The 18,700-nt window shown below is 39.3% G+C and overlaps 1 protein-coding gene across 1 annotated transcript in view; it reads right to left on the bottom strand.

The window, feature by feature from the left end:
* Positions 1 to 18,700, bottom strand: part of GRM3 (glutamate metabotropic receptor 3) — a 224,336-nt gene that overhangs the window by 18,767 nt on the left and 186,869 nt on the right. Inside the window, exon 5 of the mRNA XM_004739635.3 lies at positions 6,836 to 7,902. Within this exon, the coding sequence (XP_004739692.1) occupies positions 6,836 to 7,902 (1,067 nt within the window). The remainder of the gene's footprint in view (positions 1 to 6,835; positions 7,903 to 18,700) is intronic.

Below are 18,700 nucleotides of genomic sequence, written 5' to 3'. Positions count from 1 at the left end.
ATCACAATAGGCAGAGAGGTAGGCAGGGGAAGGGGGAAGGGAGAAAAAGGCTCCCCGCTGAGCAGAGAGCCCAAAGCGGGGCTCCATCCCAGAACCCTGAGACCATGACCTGAGCCGGAGGCAGAGACTCAACCCACTGAGCCACCCAGGCGCCCCTTTCTCCCTAATCTAATCCAGGTCCTGGTTGGGCAGGAAGTTCAACTCCCTATCACATCAAACTTGCAGAGACATGCTCTGATACTGAGCATGAAAGGAGAGACCCACAGAGAAGGCAAACTCTAGGTGAATCATCTGCACTTTAGCTGATTCTCCTGGGAGCTGAGGGGGCCGGGTGCGTAAACTCTTGCTGAAGAAGAATGGCAATAGCTGGGCCCTGCTAGGGCTCCCTATAGTCTCTCCTGCCAAATTTACATCCATTCCAAGATGACAAAGGTCTCTCAGTTTTGTTTTGTTTTGTTTTTTTAAAGATTTTATTTATTTATTTGACAGAGACCACAAGTAGGCAGAGAGGCAGGCAGAGAGAGGAAGGGAAGCAGACTCCCTGCCCAGGAGAGAGCCCGACGCAGGGCTCGATCCCAGGACCCGGGATCATGACCTGAGCCGAGGGCATAGGCTTTAACCCACTGAGCCACCCAGGCACCTCCGTCTCTCAAGTTTTTTTGCAGCAGAACCTGGTAGCAAAAAAGGAGCTTCGCCTGTTTGCAGGATTCCTCTGAGACAGAAAAATGCTCTGGAAACCATAGATGAGGCAACTGATTAGTATTTGGGTTCTTACTGACTTGGATTGGATTTAAAATGCTGACAGAGGGGCTGCATTCCAGAATGAAAGAATGAAAGTGACACAAAGAAATCTAGATGAATTCTTGTGATTGGCTGCGGCACTGGAAAACATCCCCAGCCCTTTGGCTAAAACCAGGCGAGACTCTGAGAGATGTTATCACGATGAGACAGCAAGTGCCCCGGATTAAGATGGACTTCTTTAAAAAAGTCACTGCTGCTCAAGTCAAGGCTGAGTTAGCCTAAGTGCACAAACCATGTGCTCCAGGCAGAAAGCTATCTCCCTCTGGCTTCTGAGTCAGGGAGTTCCCGAAGTTGAAATGAAGTGACAGTAATGATGATCTTGCTGTGCTGTCTAGGCTTTGGGGGGTTCAGAGACACTGGATCTTTGTTCTGCTGAGTTAAGTGTAGCTGCTGCATGCTTAAAATTGAAAGCTAATGTTCTTTACTCACTAGTGTGGAGATACTCTTTCCCTCTGCTGCTGATGCCTCCTTCACCCACCACCCTGATTTTAACTGCTTTAAGGAGAAGGATACTCAGGTTTGTCTCTCTTTCTCTCAAAGAATAGTTTAAATAAATCCTATGATGAACACACTATCAACATTTTAGATAAGGACAGAATCAATAACAGAGCTGTGGTAGGACAGAAATAATGTTTGGGTGCAGTATTTTTTAGAAATAAAAATGAATGCTAAAAACCTATGATGGGGGTGCCTGGGTGGCTCAGTCAGTTAAGCATCTGACTCTTGGTTTTGGTTCAGTTCATGCTCTCAGGGTCCTGAGATTGAGCCCTATGTCAGGCTCTGTGCTCAGTGGGGAGTCTGCTTAAGATTTTGTTCCTTTCCCTCTACCCGCCTCCCACGGCTCACATGCATTCTGTCTCTCAAATGAAGAAGTCAATAGTTAAAGTAAACCCTATGATGAACACACTCCCAACATTTTAGATAAGGACAGAATCAATAAGAGAGCTGTGGCAGGACATAATCAGTCTTAAGGCAGATACTGATCCTGTGTTGAGGCTGTTTGTACAAGGGTCAGCTAGCCCCCTTTATATTGCCTAGTGAAAACTGGGGCCTGGGGCACATCCCTAAATGCTGCACCCTGGCTACAGCTGTGGCTGTGGGTAGTAAAGTACTTTGTCTCTGAATCGGCAGTCCCGTGTCTTCTGCCAGCATCCCTGAAGCCTCACAGTCTAACCTGGTAGATTGCAAGATGGGTAAAAACCCCTGGCAGTTCTTGACAGGTTCCGTCTCCACTGTTAATATTCTTCCATGTAATGGGAACATCCACCGCAGCCACCTAACCGGTCTCCCCGCTCCTGCCTTTACCTTTAAGTCTGTGTCTTCAGCAACTTGATATATTTTGTTCTTTTTTGCTTAGAATGTGAGATCATACAATGTGAGATTATCAAACTCCTCTGCTTAAAATCTTCCAATGGTTTCTTTTTCCTTATAGATGAAATCTAAACTGTTTTGCTCTGGCCTGTAAAGTCCTACATGATTTAGCTTCCCTGCCTACCTCGCAGAGAAAAATCACTCTTCCATCTACTCATTAAACTATAGCCATAAATACCTTGCTTTTCTAAGAGTGTTTTTTTTTTTTTTTGCGTGGGTTATTCATCCTTGCTGTTTCTTTTAAGTAGCACATAGACTCCCCATTGCTAACTCCCTCCCATCCTCCAGCAGAGTATTATGAAGTAGACACTAGCAGGCGTGGCAGACAGATTTTGAAAGACGTTGAGATTTGAAATATTTCTTTTAAATCTTCAAAATAGTCAACATGGGAAAACTGGAATGCCCTTGTGAGTATTTGAACCTTGTCAAAATTCCATTCGCCTCCAGAGGCTCTGCTTACTGTGGGGAAAGTGCCCACCTGTGCCACACCCTGTAAAATCCATCTTCTTGAGATGCAGAGTATGGTCCTTTGTCCAGCAGCATCTCCACTACCTGAGAGCTCACCAGAAACCCAGATCTTGACCTGCCTCTTTTCTTACTGAATGAGAATCTATTTTTTAGCCAGGTATGCAGGTGAGCTATGTACGTTGAAGCTTCAGGAACACTGCAGTGACATCACCCCCTTTTTCTTCCATCACAGCCCTTGAAGCACTGCATGAATTACCTTGGATTTTCCTGGGTTCGTTATTTCCTCTCTATCCCTATCCTTCCCTCGCTCTCACTAGCCTATAAGTTATAAACGTTATAAAAGGTGTGTTTGTGTTGATAGCTCTATCTCCAAGGCCCGTAATAAGTACTCAAATATTTTGGGAAGACTTGAATGAACAGAACACTCCATAATTACTATTAAATCCTTTATGGATGATTTTCCCCCAAACATGACCTAGCTTTTATTTGTATCACTTCAACTGTGATTGGATCCCTGATGACTCAGTGTTTGATTCTTATGCTGTGATACAGAAGGAGATGGCCTGGATATTTCTCAAAGATGTTTGAATTTTTGGATTCTTACCTCAAGTTCTTGCTTGCTAGGTCTTGGATGCTTTTATAGTTTCAACTAGTTTTGCTTGTTCTAGACTCCATTCTTTCAAACTCATCTGCCATATTAAGGATAGATAAGTTTGGGATGTAATACGAAAGGCATGGATTTGTATTGGAAAAACTTGTCCTACTATTTCTTACCTGTGCCACAGGGGAAGTTAATTATCCTCTGAGTTTGTTTACTCACAGGGATACTAACATTTGCCTTTCAGGGTGCTAATGAGGATAAGTGAACTCATATATGCAGAGTATTTAGCATAAGGTTGAGGGTTGATCAGTACAAGTTCCTATCTTTCCCTCTTACTTCTCATCATGTCACTTTTTGCCTGAGCCAACAACCAACCAAAAGAAAATAAAAATTTAAAAATAGCAGGACCTCAGAGCCCTTACGGATTATTTAAATGAATTCCTCTGCCTGTTAAAAATCTCACCAAGTGGCCAATTTCCATTAGTTTCTCACTAGACTCCTCCTCCAAAGCCATTTTCTACTTGAGTAAGACCAGTATTCCTGTGTTCTGCTTGGTTCATTCCTGTCTTGCCTCCAGAATATTCCCTATATGCCTTATATTCTCTAAGCTCTGTAACTGCACTTTCCTACCAAGGTACAGTGTGAACTCCCTCCTCTTGAAGGAGTATTCCTGGAAAGACCATTCTTACTGATCCAACTCTTTTTTCAAACCAGTAGGCATTTAAGAGCTTGTTTCACCAATTTAATTATAAATTCTCCTGTGTTAATCTTGAATTCTTTCATGCTTGTTAATTTTTTTCCCATCTGGGATATGAGCTTTTTGAAGACTAGAGTAGTGCTTTATACTTATTTATAATTCACAATGGGTGGCAACGTACTGAGTCATAGACCTTGCTGACTGTTTGATGGCCAAACTCCTACTGGCTGCCTGTAAATATTTGGCTGAGTACTTTTCTAATGCTGTTCATTCTATCTGAAACACCTGGTCTCCCTCTGGGACATTTTAAATCTCATTCCTGTACTGGAATTTCTAGAACAGTGGTCTCAAGTTCAAGTGCTTATAGGTTCATGCATATGCCTAAGTGAAGGGAGCCAGTTGTAAGATTCCAGGATTGCTAGCTGTGTGCTCTGTCTAGAGGCATAAACACCAAGGTCTGGCTCAATGTTGCATTCAGGAATTTGAGTCCGTTAAGAGAAACCAAGAAGGGGTGCCTTGGTGGCTCAGTGGGTTAAGCCTCTGCCTTGGCTCAGGTCATGATCTCAGGGTCCTGGGATCAAGCCCCGCATTGGGCTCTCTGCTCAGTGGGGAGCCTGCTTCCCCCCCCCCACTGCCTGCCTCTCTGCCTATTTGTGATCTCTGTCTGTTAAATAAATAAAAACAAAATATTAAAGGAACCAGCTTTTTTTAAAAAAAGAGAAAAGCCAAGAATTTGAATATTTGTATAAAATTCCTCAGTTTTCTAATTTTGACAAATATTTCAAAGAATTTCAAAACAGCACATGCTTTACCTAAAGACATCTGTGAGACAATAAGAGCATGTGATTCAGTAGGGCAGTGGTTTTCAGGCTTGGCTGCAAATTACTCCCTTGGGGAGCTTTGAAAAATCCCATTGTCTAGGCCACAGCCCAGGCCAATTAAATGAGAATCTTTGGGACTGTGTTCCAGGTACCAATACATTTTTTTCCAAAGCTACCCCATTGATTCAATGCACAGTCGAATTTGAAAACCAATGTGTTGGAGTCTCCATTCTATCTTCTTGTTTCTTTTGCAAATTTAGGATTGGAATTATTTGCAAGGAGTGAGGCCTCAGATGATTTCAGTGTGATTGGGTGCCTTAATTAGCTTGGACCCGAAAATGCTCTGCAACCTCTGCCCATTTGCTTTAGGCCACATGGTAAAACTTTTGGTATCGTCTGCTAATTCCTTTGAGTCAGTTGATCTCCTATATTGCTATCCTGTGATAGGAAAAAAGTCATTTTTTTTGGTCTTTTAGAAATAAACATTAATTCATTCAATAAAATTAAATTTTCATAATGCTATTTGTTTATTCTCAGTAGTATCATCTGCTCTTTTTTCTTGGTAGCTTTTTGGAGAATGAATAGTTTCAAATCACATATCCAGGGTTAAATAATTAATATAGTAATTGGTTCACAGTCTCCATACCCTAAATCATGTCTGCTGAAGATAGCTTCCTAAGAACTTAAGTCCTTCCAGATCTGTAGGAGTGGCTGCGAACGTGTAGACAGAGGATGGAGAGGGCAGCAGTAAAATGCATTAGCTCTAGCTGTCCATCTTAATCCCCACTCTCTCAGTTCTAACCCCCTTGTGGCTCATGTGATATGACCTTTGATTTTGCTGATTCAGTTCTGATGTTTTCTCCACTGACACATTTTCCAACTTTTTTTTTTTTTTTTACGGTGGTCGTAGCATGCCTGACCATTACCCCAACCCTGAACTTAAGTTATTTTCCCTGTTCTCCTTTAGTTTAGTCTGTAGTTTGAGTCACATGGTTACGAATCATTTAAAAGACAAGCAACATTGAGCTTTGCGAGTCTCTTGAGGCCATATTTTAAATAGCTTTGTCTTCTTTTTGAGCTGCAATATTCAAGATTTCGGTAATACAGGAATTGCTAGTAAACAGAAGATTTGGGGACGGTTACAGCCTACAGCAGCACTCTACTTTGTAAAATTATGAGGTAACAAGGAAATGTTTTGCCTCTGGAAAACTTTATGACAACTTAAGAAATATAGAGAATAAAACCAGTTGCCCCAAGAGAAAAAAATTCTTAAACTCACTCCTCAGAAGATACTAAAATCAGAAATATATGCAAAAGTAACTGATGGATGGTTTCAACAATTTAAGAAATTATGGTAGAATGACAAACTGTTTCTTTCAGAAGAGAAGAATTATATTGATGCCCAGAAATTTGAACTATGCATTGCTAGAGACTTTATGAATAATCACTTCATTAGGTTACTTGAACTTATGCAGTAGTATTTTTAACTAGTTTGAGGAATATGCAGCAAACACCTACAGAAACTAAAATTGTATAACAAGTGTAACAAATTAACATTATGTTTTAATCTCTTTTAGAGAAGTAATGATGCTTATTTGAAGCTTGAGTCACAGTGTTTAGATCTGATATTGGCTTAATGTTGGAAGTCTCTTTTAATTTACGGATTAATTTGTGGCAGCCAGGTCCTCTTTCATATTACTTGAAGTATTCTCACCAGGTTCTTAGTGGTTTAATTCTTACCCTCTGGTGAATCACTTTCTAAATGTAATTAAAAGTTTTAGGTGGGCGCGTGTATTATATTTTTCTCCTACAAGTTTACAAATTGCTTAAATGACCATGTCATTTACATTTATTTTCCTTTCTGTGACTAGCACGGTGCTTTGTGTATTATACTCACTAATTAAGTGCTTTTAAAATATATTGGATTGATTTCCATATATAATATGATGGTTCCTCTTGGCATTTGCAGTTACCAACCTAATAAATGAGATGAAATAGGTCTATTTCAAATCCTACATAGCAAAATATTGGCAGGATAAGGGAAGAAGGAAAAGAAGAAACCATTCAAAGACTTACTCTGTAATCACTTGATGTCACATAAAATATAGGGAGGAAGGCCAGCCAAATGATGCACGTGGTATACATGGTAAAACCGATGAACTTAGCTTCGTTGAAATTTTCTGGGCACTTCCGAGTTTTGAAGGCGTACACCGTGCATAAGATCACCAGGATGACATCGTAGGTCAGCGAGATCAACATGCTGGCATCTCTGACATTGCATTTTAAGATGACTGTTTCCCGCTTCTCTGGGAGGGTGTAGCGTCTGGTGCCTGGAGCCTCCAGGATCAGCCACACAGACACCACCACAATTTGCACCAGTATCAGACCCAGGCAGATGAAAACCTGAGAACTAGGGCTGATGAATTTCGGCCTCTGAGCGCCATTCTTTACCCCATCAAAGATGCGGGCGATGCAGTTTGTCTTGGTCAGCAGGGCTGAGTAACAGATAGCGAAGGATGTTCCTAGCCCTAGTCGGCGCAGCGCACAGATGACTGGGGATGGCTTCGCGATGAAGAAGAAGGTCATGCAATAGGACAGGCTGACCCCAAACAACAGGATGTAACAGAGCTCCCGGCCTGAGGCTTTGACCAAGGGCGTATTGTTGTGCTTGATAAAAACAGTCACGACTATGCAGGTACACATGAAACCCAGGCAAGCGATGGTCACCGGACCGATGGCCCAGGCGTCTTCCCACTTGATGTAGTCCTCGGGAAGATTATAGCAGCCAGACAGGTCTGCAGTGGGCCACTGCCCGAGGCCACAGTCGATGCAGGTAAACTCGTCAGCCAAGTATTCGTAGGGCTCACAAGGGATGCAGATCCAGCAGCAGACATCCCCTGGTTGCATGTTCTTCATTTCATTGGGGGCACAGGGGTCACTGCACTGGGAAGTGGGGACTGAGCTCCGGGACCAGTGGATAGCATCAACATCCAGGGATAAGGTTTCTGCCCAGTGACCAACCTTCAGGTAGGAGTACTTGCCACCCACATGCTGGAAATTGAACACGTTGTACCGTCCCATTCCATCTCCAAAAGTGTCGAACTTGACAATGCTATCCGCACCTTTATTTGGATTGAATGGAGCTGTGACATGTAAAGTGAAAGGGGGAAAAACAAAACACTGTTTAGACATTGAGGGAGAGATCAATGACTTGATGCCCGGCTTCTAGCAAAACTGAAAAAACAGCGAACAGGGATTCCAAGGCTGAAATAATTGACTACCATGGAGTTTACACATTAAAAGCTACTAGAGTACTCGTGTATTTACGAATTCATTCACTTCACATTTCCAAGTGCCTCCTGTGTGCCAAGTGCTCGGGAAAATCCTGAGCACAATACAGCGCCTGCCTTCAAAGGAGCTGATTATGTAACAGAGGAACTGGCAACCACGTAGTTGGAGTCTCTGCCGTGTGTAAATATTCATTCCCTTAAAGATTTCACTGTAGGAACCGGGCACAACTTTGTGTCTCATCCTTATTACCTATTTATGGTGTATAGACAACAAAGTGTTAGATGTTTTCGTGAAAATAGAGAATTAATGTGAAGAATTTTTCTCTCTCAAAATGAAGAAAAAGCTTTTCATTACAAATGTACAGTATGCTGCCTTTTTAAACTGTTTTAAAACAAATATGATTGACATACAATGTTATGTTCATTTCAGGTCTATACCAAAAGGATGAAACAGTCCTATACATTACTCAGTACTCACCACAATAAGTATAGTCACCATCTGTCATCATACAACAGTATTATGATATTATTGACTGAATTCCCTATGCTATAATTTACATCTCCATGAATTAGTCACTTTACAGGGCAAATTGGTACTTCTTAATCCCATTCTGTACCTTTAATCCCCAACCCCTCACTCATCTCCCCTCTGCAAACACCATTTTGTTCTCTGTATTTAAGAGTCTTGTTTTTGCATTTTTAAAATTTGGTTTGCTTTTTAGATTCCACATACAAGTAAAATCATATGGTATTTGTCTTTTCTCTGTCTGACTTATTTCACTTAGCATAATGACTTTGAGGTCATCCGTGTGGTCACAAATGGCAAAATCTAGTTTCTTTTTTTTAATGGCTGAGTAATAGTTCATTTTGGTACACATGGTGAAACCAATGAACCCCACACCCCACATCTTTCTTATATTCATCTGTCAGTGGACACTTGGGTTGCTTCCATATCCTGGCTACTGTAAATAAAGCTGCAATAAACACTATTTTTTCGAATTAGTGTGTTGTTTTCCTTTGGGTTAATATTCAAGTAGTGGAATTACTGGATCATATAGTATTTCTCTTTGTAATTTTTAAAGGAATCTCCATAATGTTTTCTACAGTGGCTGCCTATGGTATGCTTTTAAACAGTTCAGGTGACTCAGAAGGGAAAAAATGGTAACCCACCCACAATCCTTTAACCCTTATATTTTCATATTTTAGGGTATATTCATGCTCTATATAGCACGTTTATATTCTCATAAACATACTTGGCCTGGATACCTTAAAGGCACCAACAGTATATAGAAGCTAGGTGACAGTGCATTAAAGTTTGTTCCTGACAATACAGTGTCCAGAGCCCTCTCCCTGTCTCACAGCTTGCTGCAAGGATTCAAGAAGAGCAGCTCTCCGAGCATCTATGTTTCCTCTCATCCAGCTGTTTGTTCATCATGTTTCTCTTGCCAGTGTCTGGGGCACCCTGACCATCTGTTTTTATGCTACCTGCTTTGGTCTGTGTGCTTACTATTTCATATTGTCCATCTTTATGCTTTCAGTGGGTGTAGAAGAAGAATGTTGCTGATATCTACAGGTGCACAGGCAGACTCTACTAGTTAGACTAGGGTTGCCTGTGTCAATAAGTAGACCCCAAATTGTCCAATGGCTCAAAAAGAGAGACATTTACTTCTCCCTCATGAGATCTGGGTTGGTGGGTGTCTCTCCTCCACAGGGTGATTTGGGAGCCCAGATTCCTTTCGTCTTGAGGCTGTACCAATTTGCAGGGTCTCCTCATCATCGGTATCCATCCAGTGGAAGGAGGGAATGTGAAGCAGATGTCCCTCCTTCTTAAAAGGGTAAACCTGGAAGTGCATCTGTTTCCATTCACATCTCATTCAGTAGAAATGAGTTTTCCAGGGCCACACTCATGTCAAGAGGGGCTGAGAAATATAGCCTAGCTAATGTGTGCAGCTAGAACCCTGCCATGCAATGAGAAAATGGAATATGGAAGACACTGTGTCCTTACTCTGCAGGGGTTTTCTGTCTGTTGCCTTCTTCCTGAACTCCATTCCACCTTCTCTGGGGTTCATGTTGTTCCAGCCAGGGGGCAAACATCTTACCTTTCTTGGGTGAGATACTTTATGAAGGAGAAGGGTCCCTCATTGACTTACTTGGTGAAAGGAGACTTGACAATTTACCAAGTAGCCCTCTCCTGCTTAGGGCTCATAGATGCTCTTGGTGGCCTGCATTGGGTGGTTTACCATGATGTTTCAGATCACATATAAAATCTGTTAGCAAGTGTAGTCCAACACACCAAATTTATTCCTCATTTATGATTTTTTTTTCTCTCAATGATTTTGTTATCTTAGTTGCAATTCAACTGTTTTCTTTTTTTTCTCTTTTTGGTTTTTGGATCTTTTTTTTACATTTCAACTTTACTAACTAATCTTTACCTAGCTTTCTGTCACATTACACAACCCCATCACATATGCCTATGTGTGTCTATATTCTAGCTATGAAGTGGCTTTGAGCTCATAGTGAGACAGAGGGATGTGGTATGAGGGCACAGTGTGGGATTTAGATGACTTGTATGTGATTCTCATCTCTGTCCTTTAACAGTTAGCCAGATTAATCTTTTTGACTCTGTTTTTTTAATCTTCAAATCATAAATAACAATTACAAATAAAGTAATATAAAAATATAAAATTAAAATTTTCTACTTATTTTTAGCACTTGCCAGATATGTAACTATATGATAATTAAGTCTATGGTATTTATTTTTTCTCTTCATCTCTTTCTACAGTGGTATAATCTTTTTGCCATTGATACAAATTTCGACTATGCTCCAATATCTGTTGGAATGAGTGAAAACAGGAGTTGAAACAACTTCTTACTATAATTTTAAGAGTAGGAATCAGTATCAGAATTCTTACGTTACATAAAACATATCTTGTTTGGTCTATCACTAAAGTTTTAGGGACTCCTCTCATATGTTACTCCATTTATGTTACAAATCAATGAAATGTTTAATCTTTTAACACATTTTACATCAAGTGTAATAACTTCAGATGTGTTATTAATTTGTTTACTCTCAGCTATGCAATCAATCTCCACCAATGTTCAACTGATATCAGATTATTCTGTAAAAGATTTGTGAAACGAATGTGTTTTGCATTCTTAATTAAAATTCTTCGTTTTTTTTTTTTAAAGATTTTATTTATTTATTTGACAGACAGAGATCACAAGTAAGCAGAGAGGAAGGCAGAGAGAGAGGGAGAAGCAGACTCCCCACTGAGTAGGTCCTCTGATGCAGGGCTTGATCCCAGGATCAAGGGATCATGACTTGAGCCGAAGGCAGCCGCTTAATGACTTGAGCCATCCAGGAGCCCCAAGTTCTTCGTTATTTTAACAAATATTTTAAAGTTTCTTAAGAGTAATGCATTTGATAGATGATAAAAAATGCTTGCTTTGTCTTTTCTGAGCTGGAAAGTGTTATGGGTAAGACTGTTGACCTGTGAGCTAACAGTATAAGCACTAGAAATAGAAAACATTCCTTTTACAAATCTTTTCTGGAAATGATCTAAGGTCATCAACTGGATATTGGAGGAGACTGGCTAGTTGAAGTTAACAGAATAAATAACACATCTGAGGTTCTTGCATTTGATGTAAAACATGTTAAAATACTCAAGGTTTCACTTATTTGTGATATATGAAAGGAGTCTTTAAAATTTTTAATGATTTGTTAAGCATAAAATAAAGAAACTGAGTTTGATGTTAACATAAGAATTTTGATAGTTCTTCCTACTTCTGAGGCTAAGCTAATAACATTTCAATTCCCACATCTTTTTCTTGTTGGAAGATGTTGACCATTAATACATTTAAAAGATCATAGATAAAGACTTTAGCTCTTGCTTTTGCAGAATGTTGCCATTATTTTCATGAGACGATTTTAAAGCTGAGTGGCAGAATATATTTAGATTTTCATCAGTTTTTCTCCTCTCTACCTTTTTATTTTGAAAAATTTCAAACCTACCAAAAGGATAAAAGAAAAGTACAGGGGACACCATAGTATTGGGATCACCTAGAATTAACTAATTGTTAATAGTTCATCATATTTATTTTATCTGTCTCTATTTCTTTTTTGCTAATATATTTGCTATTAAAATTCTTTAAAAGTGAAATAACTATACGGAAGTATGTATAGAGCAGGAGTTGGCAAGCTATAGCCCATGGGCTACATTCTGCCTCTTACCTATTTTGTAAATAAAGTTTTATTAGAACATATCATGTTCATTTGTTAAGCCATATTATCTATGGCTGTTTTCCCACTACACCAGTAGAGATGAATAGTTGTACTTGAGATTGCATGGCCCCCAAATATTTACTATATGATATGTTCCATCAAAATCATATAAACTTTTATTTTATAAAAAATTGGCGCATTTCATATCAAAATATATAGAGCAAAAGGAACCCATACACAGCAATTTGGAGCATACAATTTGGTAGTAAAGTTAAATACTCGTGTATCTGGTTTTTTAAATACATGTTTTTTATACATGTACCCTAGAGAAATTCTTGTACATGTGTACCAGAGACATGTAGATGAACGGTGTGAGTACTGTGTATAAGGGAAACACAAGTGGAAACAACTTCAGTTTCCAAAAAATTGGCACCAAAAAAATATTTTGTGTATTATTCACAATATCATATTGTTATGAAATAAAACTAATGGTGGCAATGGGAACAAAGATGGATGTATTTTAGAAACAATATTGTGTGAGAAGACAATATGACTCTACTTTTATAAACTTCTGAGATGAACAAAACTCAGGGGTTGCGTACAGAAGTGATAAACTTTTAAGAAAAAGCAAATAAATGATAAAGACAAGATTCAGGATAATGCATATTGGGTGAGAAGGATGTATATAGAAGGATGGGCCCGGAAGAGCGCAGAGATGGTTACCCATTATCTTCTGTTTCTTGTTCAGATGAAGTGTTTCCTGTGAATGATTATTTTATTGTTGTACTTCATAAACTGAACTAAGTATATTCTTTGTATGGCTTAACATTTCATAATGAAAATATTTAAAATATTAAAATGTGAGAATATGCTCTTCCAGACACAATAGGTATATTAATTAATCTTGTCACTCGAGGGGACTAATGTTGCTAGTGTTTATTTTTCCTGATTAGCACATTTGGGGGCTGAGCATGTAGTTACAATCAATTGCTCCTGTCCATATAATGAATTACTAGGAGATTTGCTAAGATATAATGGAAAATATAAATAATTTATATATATTAATTACAATCAGGGAAAGAACTACTCCATTTAAATGACATCAAACACAATAAAAAACCTCAGGATACATTTAACAAAATATGTGAAGGTGCAATTTACTTTATATCCATTTTGGATCTAACCTCAAGAACTGTTAGCTAATAAGTTTATGTTGCTTTAAGTGACTAAATTTGTGATAATTTGTTCCAAAGGCAATAGAAAACTAATATGCACATTAAAACTATGTCACATGTGTGCACCTATTCTGCTAATGAGGCTCTAGAGAAGCCTCATTACACACTGCTGGTGGGTAGGTAAATTGGTGTGCCCCCAACAGAGGGCAACTTGACATAGATTTTCAAAATTATAAATACACATGAATTTCACCCAGCAACTCCAATTTGTGGAATGTATCCTATATACATATTTGCATTTGTGTCAAATGATGTTTTCAATGTTTTATTTATTTCAGAACTTTATAATAGAAGAATATTGGAAATGATCAATAATGAGAAAACTGAATACTGTATAGTTATGGAAAGAAATGAGGGATCGTTCTGGGTGTCACATGTTATGGAGATATAACAAATATTAAAATGACACCATTAGAAGTAAACAAAAGCAGTACATTTACTATAATGTTTAATATGCAATCTTTATGTAAATGGAAAAAACAGAAGAATCTATTCCTTTCTTTATTATATGCAAAGGAACTCCAGAAGGATGCTCAAGAAAGTGGTTACCAATGGGCACGGAATCAGAAAGAACAGTTGCATGACAAAGATAGGAAGAAACTTTTATTCAATTCTTTCATAGACTTTTTGCATTTTGAGGCATATGAATATGTTACCTATTCAAAATATAATAAAAAAAGGAAAACAGAAATTGCCTATCAGTTTTACATTTGAGTGAACTTCTAACCTGAGAGCGACTGAAACAAGCAGAACAAAGAAATGTGAAGTCCACAGAGACAGCACAAGGAGCAAGGTAAACACTTTAAAGCACGAACATCTCTGTTTTTTTGACTGTTTCCTAAAAAACAAAGAGGCAACCCACGGAATGGGAGAAGATATTTGCAAATGACAGTACAGATAAAAGGTTGATATCCAGGATCTATAATGAACTCCTCAAACTCAACACACACGAAACAGACAATCCTATCAAAAAATGGGCAGAGGACATGAACAGACACTTCTCCAATCAAGACATACAAATGGCTATCAGACACATGAAAAAATGTTCATCATCACTAGCCCTCAGGGAGATTCAAATTAAAACCACATTGAGATATCACCTTATACCAGTTAGAATGGCCAAAATTAACAAAACAGGAAACAACATGTGTTGGAGAGGATGTGGAGAAAGGGGAACCCTCTTCTTCTGTTGGTGGGAATGGAAGTTGGTGCAGCCTCTTTGGAGAACAATGTGGAGATTCCTTAAGAAATTAAAAATAGAACTTCCCTATGACCCTGCAACTGCACTACTGACGATTTACTCCAAAGATACAGATGTCGTGAAAAGAAGGGCCATCTGTACCCCAACATTTATAGCAGCAATGGCCACTGTCGCCAAACTATGGAAAGAACCAAGATGCCCTTCAACAGATGAATGGATAAGGAAGATGTGGTCCATATACACTATGGAGTATTATGCCTCCATCAGAAAGGATGAATACCCAACTTTTGTAGCAATATGGACGGGACTGGAAGAGATTATGCTGAGTGAAGTAAGTCAAGCAGAGAGAGTCAATTATCATATGGTTTCACTTAATTGTGGAGCATAACAAATATCATGGATGACAGGGGGTGTTGGAGAGGAGAAGGGAGTTGGGGTAAATTGGAAGGGGAGGTGAATCATGAGAGACTATGGACTCTGAAAAACAATCTGAGGGGTTTGAAGTGGTGGGGGGGTGGGAGGTTGGGGTACCAGGTGGTGGGTATTATAGATTGCACGGATTGCATGGAGCACTGGGTGTGGTGTAAAAATAATGAATACTGTTTTTCTGAAAATAAATCAATTAATTTAATTAAAAAAAAATAAAGCACGAACATGCCCTGAGAGACAAGAAAAGAGTGCAGCATCTTCTTAAAAAGGAACAATCAGAGAACAGTCATGAGCTTCTGGAAAAGAAACAGCAGAACTAGAAATTCAATACAAGGATGGAAAGGTACATTTGAAAAAACTCAAGGTTTAACAAAAGTGCTGAGAAGGAAAGCAGGAAAAACAGGAAAACTAGTGACTACTCTGTGGAATTTCAACATTAATCAACAAGAGTTCCAGAAAGAGAGAGAAAATGGAGTGAGGACATTATCAAAAGAGTCAAAGTGAATATCTGTGGAGAATGGATGTGGCTAGAAAAAGAGAAAAGCAAGAGACAGTTGTTCTTTCTCATAAGCTAGTTGAATTCATGTAAAAATTATGTGCATGTATTGTGATAAAAATAAAACTATAAAGTTAAAAAAGCATGATGAATAATTGAGCAAGGTCATGCACAACAGCTTGCAAAGTAACTTACGGAAATGATATTTTGCAAATATTGTAACAAGAGCTTGATAAGGAGGGTGGTGAACAAATAGTACTTCTGGTGAAATTTTGTTTTTTAATACCGGTGTACCTGGTACTAAATTTGTCCAATATATCACAAAGTATGGTCTAATGTCTAAATCATTTGAATGCAGAAAATCCATGCAAAAACTTCACATAAATGCATCACGAATTCTGAACCCTCAGCGGAAGCTTTAGCTTGGAACGAAAGGTTGCCGTGGCTATATTCCAGCGACAAAGCCTGAAAGGAGAACCTAGAAGAAAAAGATGAGCTGTGTCTGTCAAATATTCCACAAGAGAGAATAATCCCGTTTCTGAGGTTATTCCAAACATGCCCAGTCTGGGGAGTGCGGGGGCAGGGAGGAAAACCAGGCTCTTTCTCCGGTGCTGCTGGAGTCACTCCAATGACAGAGAGCCTGGAAGCTCTAGGGTATTGATCTCATTGCCTTCTTGACGCATTTAGAGTTGCCTCTGAGTCAAATGGCTCACCTGGGAAATAAAGTCCAGTGAACCAGAATCGTGGAGATCAGTTGTTCGGGTCTTTGGAGTGAGGAGACTCTGGGGAGTTGCCTGTTTCTAAAGTTGAATTTCACCAAGGGAGCAAACATCATTAGAAATCCATTTGTTGTTGCAATAGTGTGAAAGAACCCAAATGAGAGGAGGGAAAAGGAACTGGAAGGATGGCAGAATTCTTTTGTGGAAAGATCTGTAACCTCCAAAACCCAATTTCAAGTCCTTTCACTGTCTGCCTCCTCAAAATCAGGTCCCAACTTTTCAGAAGAAGGCTGATGTGGCCCGAAGTCAGGAGAATGACTTCTCAGTTCAGCTCATTATCCAATTAGTTTTGACCTCAGTTTTTAATGGATTTATTTGAGAAGTTTAGTGCCAACGTGACCAGCTCTCCTAAGGCCCATTTGGTAGAGATGAGGGGAGCCCGTGCCTTAAAAATATCGTAGGTCAATGGCAGGAGACAATTAAATCAGTTCTTTATTTTTGCCTCTCAGACAGAAGTCCAATTAAGGTAAGACAATAATGTGGCTCTTAACAGGCTTTCAGTAATGGGAATATTACTGCCACGGCCTCAGTTCACATTCATAAATACTAATGAAGATTGCAAAAGCTACTAACGGCAACACGGCTCCAAGTTACAACATTTGCCAGCCAGGCAATCACTGAGGTTTCAGTGGACTAATCTGATGAATTGGAATAAAGACATAAATGAAAGGACAGAAAATGGCATCTCCCTTGAAAGACCTTATTGGAGGTCAAGAGGTAAAGCAACCAAAATCCTTTGTTTAGAGCAAACAATCATTTACAAACATCATGCAGCAGAGAGATAGGAAATAGAAAATACTAAGAAAGAATCCTTGGTATCAGTAATTAATTTCCCTACCGATTAGGAAGAAAATTGTGGATGCATTTCTCATGGTTATTTATCAACGGAACCTAGCTGCTGGGGCAACCTGCTCTAGCTACAGGTGACCTGTGACCAGGAAAGCTCCTGGCAGCATTGCAGATGTTTCTACATAGGAGCCATTGTCTTAGATGAGGTTAGAGAGTGTGAAGGTGATGTGGGCAAGTCACTGAGAGCATCTCCCATGTGCTGCTATGACTAGTTCTATACACATGACATTTGTCATATATTTGTGGGAACAAGTATGTGTATGTACATACATGAACAGAGTGGTGGTGTGTGTGTGTGGGCACAAGTGTATACACATATGTGTATGTATACAGGGGTGAAGTATATGCATATAAGCCCATTTAAGTATATATACATATGTAGTAGGACAGTGTATGTATATATGTACACAGTAATAAAGTGTGTGTGTGAGGGTACAAGTGTATATACATGTTTATGTATGTGGTGATGAAGTGTGTGTACAAGGGCATATATGTATGGATATGTACACAGCTGTAAAGTGTGCATGTGGGGGGCATAAGTGTATTATGTATGTATATGTGCACAGTAGTGAATGTGTGTGTACGAGTACATATATGCATGAATATATAAAATAGTACTAAAGTGTATGTATGTGTACAAGTGTGTCTATATGTACTCAGTAGTAATGGGTGTGTGTACATGTGTATATAGGTATGTACATGTACACAGAAGTGAATGTGGGAGAGGTATGAAGTGCATATGTGTGTGTGTATACAGTGGTGACAAATGGTATACAAGTGCCTATATGAATGGGTATGCATATGATAACAAAGTGTGTGTGTGCAGGGCTTATCTGTATGGGTATGTACATAGCAGTGAAGTGTGTGTGTGTAAAAGTGTGTAAATGTATGAATAAGCATAAAGTCCTGAAAGAGCTACGTATTTGAGCTCCGGTGGCTTCACTTCCCTGATATCACTGACTTTGAGCCGTGCAGGTGGAAGTGTAGTGACGTCTTGGACATCATGTCATCAGGATCTCCTGCTGCGCTGACACAGTGTCCTGTACGTTTAGCTTTAAGAGAATTGAGTATAACAAATTAGAGGAGTAGCTGTTTCATGTCCATTTCTTTCCTCAATCCTAAGCCCCTTGACAATGTGTTGTTCGTCTCTGTTCCCTGGTCACCTGAGGCAATGCTGGGCACATAGTAGGTCTTTACTAATTGTTTCCAAAACTGATGAATACATTTATTAGACCAAAGAGCATGATCTTAGGAACTTAAAAGACACTTCGATCTCTGAATGAAATACTAATCTTAGGGAAATGGGCCTTTGCCCCTTTGTTTTGATGATTTACTCTATCACTTTGCCACCTTGGTTAAAAACCATGGGTCTAGGTTGTAGTTTCCCAGTCAGGGGTGATTTTGCCCCCAGAAAATATTTGACAACATCTGAAGAGATTT

This window comes from Mustela putorius, unplaced genomic scaffold (assembly GCF_011764305.1).
Source record: "Mustela putorius furo isolate JIRA1106 unplaced genomic scaffold, ASM1176430v1.1 tig00003845_pilon_pilon_pilon, whole genome shotgun sequence".
Lineage (NCBI taxonomy): Eukaryota > Metazoa > Chordata > Mammalia > Carnivora > Mustelidae > Mustela > Mustela putorius.
Note: the sequence above shows the minus strand (reverse complement) of the source record. Positions and strands in the feature narration are given on the sequence as shown.